The 4,138-nt window shown below is 34.4% G+C and overlaps 1 protein-coding gene across 1 annotated transcript in view; it reads left to right on the top strand.

Annotated features, from left to right (window-relative positions):
- LOC106868943 (ras-related protein R-Ras2) overlaps positions 1–4,138 on the top strand; it is a 39,820-nt gene that overhangs the window by 4,179 nt on the left and 31,503 nt on the right. Inside the window, exon 2 of the mRNA XM_014914417.2 lies at positions 1,290–1,377. Within this exon, the coding sequence (XP_014769903.1) occupies positions 1,290–1,377 (88 nt within the window). The remainder of the gene's footprint in view (positions 1–1,289; positions 1,378–4,138) is intronic.

Below are 4,138 nucleotides of genomic sequence, written 5' to 3'. Positions count from 1 at the left end.
AAATAAATAAAAGAATTTATGCTATCACTCTCTCCTTCCCTCTCTCTCTTTGACAACACCTCTCTCTCTCTCTCTCTCTCACACACACACAGCAACACACTTGCTCTCTCTCTTTCTGACAATACACACCTCTCTCTCTCTTTCTCAGTCAATCACTCACACACTCAAAGATGCAAGGAAAAAATAAATTAAAAAATGTACGTTGCAGTCTCTCCCTCACACACACACACACACACACAACAACACACACCTTCTCTCACACATACACACACAACACACACTTTAAATTTATTAATCAATTTTCACTAAGGTAAAATCTTAAATTATTAATTAGCATAATAGCATAGTCTGGAAAAAACATGGATTACATGGGAAAATGTGAGCAAGAGAAATAATATTCTTAAAATAATAAACCAGGAAAAGTACAGAACAAGTTATTACACTTGGAAAAGTTCAGGACAAGTTATTACATCTGGTAAAGTACAGGACAAGAAAATTTTTACTTAAAATATTGCAGCTCAGGATAAAATTTGAATATTAAAAACATTGTTTGATTTTAATTTACAAAGTGACATTATAATTGAAAAAGGTACCATCATTTTGTTAAAATATTGAAACACTAGAATACTTTAAAAATGAGAGCCAGAAGTACCAATATAGCTAAAGTTTTATGCAAAGTAGAATAGTATATATGGTAGGCAAATTCATTATGTAAAAAATAGGCATTGGGTCAAGACTAAAAATGTGAAGACTTTAGCAATAACTTAGACAATAACTCAAGCAAATTTTACTGTGAATTTGTTGTTATTGGTAGATTTTACTGAAATATGTAACTAATTTTTGTATTATTCTATTTTTTGTATTAATTATGTACTGCTAATATTTTTTATAACCTATTTTTAAATTTCTAATTATTAATTAATAATTTAAAAAATGAATTTTTTAAAAGAAATAACAAATAGAAGCAATAACTTGTAATAGAATTTTTAGTTTTAATAAAAGCTAATATTTTCTAAATCTAAATATTTTATTTGAAATTTTATCCTTAGCTGCAATATTTTAAGTAAAAGTTTTCTTGTTCTGTACTGTACCAGATGTAATAACTTGTCCTGAACTTCTCCAAGTGTAATAACTTGTCCCGTACTTTTCCAGGTTTATAGTCTTAAGAATATTATTTCTCTTGCTCGCATTTTTCCATATAATAACTATTTGTTTAACTTTATGAACTATATATAATAATATACATGCTGAATGATTTACTAATTTGTTTTTATTTTGTTTGTTTGCAGTCCTACTTTGTCACAGACTATGATCCCACTATTGAAGATTCCTATACAAAGCAATGTCAAATAGATAGTATAGTAGCACGCTTAGACAGTAAGTATTTAAGTCTTGCTTCTATAAATTGGCTTCACCCTCCTGCTTTTGTGTGTGCATGCATGTGGTAGAGTTGATGAGTGATATATGAGCTGTCATAAGCATCCAAACCATATTCACAATTGACAAATGAAGGATGGTTTTATTGTACTGCTACTTCTACTTTTCTTATAAGAACACCTGGAAATATGTCTTCTGGAAGCTTTAGTTATGCAACAAATTGCTATCTTTCTAAAACAACTATACTAAATACACATTTCACTAACAAGGCTTTCTTGGAGAATAACAGAATTATGTGCAAGCTCGGTGACTTTTGTAATGTAAAGTAGCTTATTTTACATTGGTGACTCAAATAGCTAGTTCAGCAGCTAAACTTCTGTGATGGGACCACAGGTTCCAAATTTTGAATCAGCAGAGAACCAACTAAGCACATAAGTAGTAGTCGCAAGTGAAAGACTAACTCAGTAGTTCTCAACCGTGGTCCACATGACCCTTTGGCATTCATATAAGATTTTGTTGTTAAAATTTAAGTGCAATAAATTAATTATACTCCTATAATACAAAATATTTTAGCAAATTTTTTTATACAGTTCTTAATAATATTTAATTATAAAAATATAATAGGATTTTTTAAAACATCAGATGGTTGTGGAGGTCTAGTAGAGTAAAATAGGAATCAAAGGAGTCCATAGGAAAAAAATGGTTGAGAACCAGTGCTAACTCAACCTATTCAGCTAAATTATTTTACACCTGTCACTCCAAATTTTATGTTGGTGATGGAGAAGGCATGTTTGAGTGCTAATCAAAGTTGTTATTTGATGAATTGCTAAATAACTTAGCTGTTTTGAGTTTTCAAGAACCACGTTGTTCAGTACCTTAACAGTTTTAAGTTTAAAATGTCCTTGACTTATCAAAACTTTAAGTTTCAAGGATACCCCTTCCCTCGACCTTCCACTCACCCTTGCAAATATGTCCCTCTCCTTTCTTTCTCACAAACCCTCTTAACACCCCCTCCCTCTACCTGTGCCCACTCACTACATTCCCCTATCCAGTTTCTGGTCCACTTCACTGTATATACCTCCCTGTAACTTGAGTGTACTCCACATATCTTTTCCATCTTACCTCACTTCTCTCTCTCTTTCCACTCTCTCCACTCACCCTTTCCACTCTCTCTTTCTCTCCATTCTCTCCTTCCACACTCTGTCCACTCTCTCTCTACTCACACACTCTCTCTTTCCCTCTCTTTCTCTAACTAAGGTTGCCATGTATCTCCCTTACTGCAACACACCTATTTCTGTCCCTGTATTCATACTCTATACTTTCATCACCTTGCACTAAGTCACCTCCCTCAACACTGCTTCGCTCCTCAGTTGAGGGGCCTTGTCTTGCAGATTACTTGGTGACCTCACTGCTACTGGTGCCACTTAAAAAGCACCCAGTACACTCTGTAAAGTGGTTGGTGTTCAGAAGAGCATCCAGCCATAGAAACTATGCCAAAGCAGTTAGTAGAGCTTAACACACTCTCCTAATTTACCATCTTTTGTCAAATTGTCCAACCCATACCAGTATGAAAAGAGGATGTTAAATGATAATGATATGTTTAAAATGTTTGACTGGATAAAAATCAGTTTTGTGATCAAGCAATGACTTAATAGTCTTAAGTATGTAATTAACTAATTATTTTCTGGTTTGGAACTCTGCATCTGAAATACAGTAATGTTGTCTAGAAACTTTCATATAATGGGATTATGACCTACCACCTGTAACAATTGATTACTCTTGTAGCATTCGTCAGTATTTACTTGAGCAACGAAAAAATAGTGAACATTATCTCTCCCACTTAATCAAAACACACACACACACACATACTAAAACACCAGTTGATATTCCAAGCACAAACTTTGTGCTAGATTACTAGCTGCATCCAATAAATCCCAATGAATAGAAACTGAGTCTAATTAATGCATTTGTATTGAACTTGGCAAAGATTACTGTATAGTCGCAGAAAATTCATGCGGTATGGTATATCTAGATTGAAAGATGCCTGTTGCTTATGTACTTTCATGACTGCTGTTATGCTACTTGACCATTCAAACTCACCTGACTGGAGTGATTTCATCTTCAACAGGAGCAGAAAGTCATAACCCCAATCTGATTAATGATTGCTCATTCACATGGTTAGAATTTTATTGTTTATTCATGATTAGTGTTTTACCAAAGAACAATATTTGCAAAAAGGTACAAACAAAACTTTACTTGCATAAAATATCATGCAAGTAATTTAAGATTTTATAGTTTGTAATTTTTCTTTACAATTTTTCTTGAAATTAAATCTAAAGTGACTTTGGTTTTTCATATTGTCTTTGCTTTTATTGAGTTAGTGGTATTTCTATGTTACTGTGATGTAATCTTATTGCCTTATTAGTATCATCATCATCATCATCATCATCATCATCATCGTTTAACGTCCACTTTCCATGCTAGCATGGGTTGGACGATTTGACTGAGGACTGGTGCAACCTGATGGCTACACCAGGCTCCAATCTAATTTGGCAGAGTTTCTACAGCTGGATGCCCTTCCTAACGCCAACCACTCAGAGAGTGTAGTGGGTGCTTTTACGTGTCACCCGCATGAAAACGGCCACGCTCGAAATGGTGTCTTTTATGTGCCACCCGCACAAGAGCCAGTCCAGGGGCACTGGCAACGATCTCGCTCGAAAACCCTACAAGGCCAGTCAGGCGGTACTGGCAATGGTCACGC

This window comes from Octopus bimaculoides, chromosome 10, assembly GCF_001194135.2.
Source record: "Octopus bimaculoides isolate UCB-OBI-ISO-001 chromosome 10, ASM119413v2, whole genome shotgun sequence".
Classification (NCBI taxonomy): Eukaryota; Metazoa; Mollusca; class Cephalopoda; order Octopoda; family Octopodidae; genus Octopus; species Octopus bimaculoides.
The sequence above is the reverse complement of the archived record's forward strand: the minus strand, read 5'-3'. Positions and strand labels throughout refer to the sequence as shown.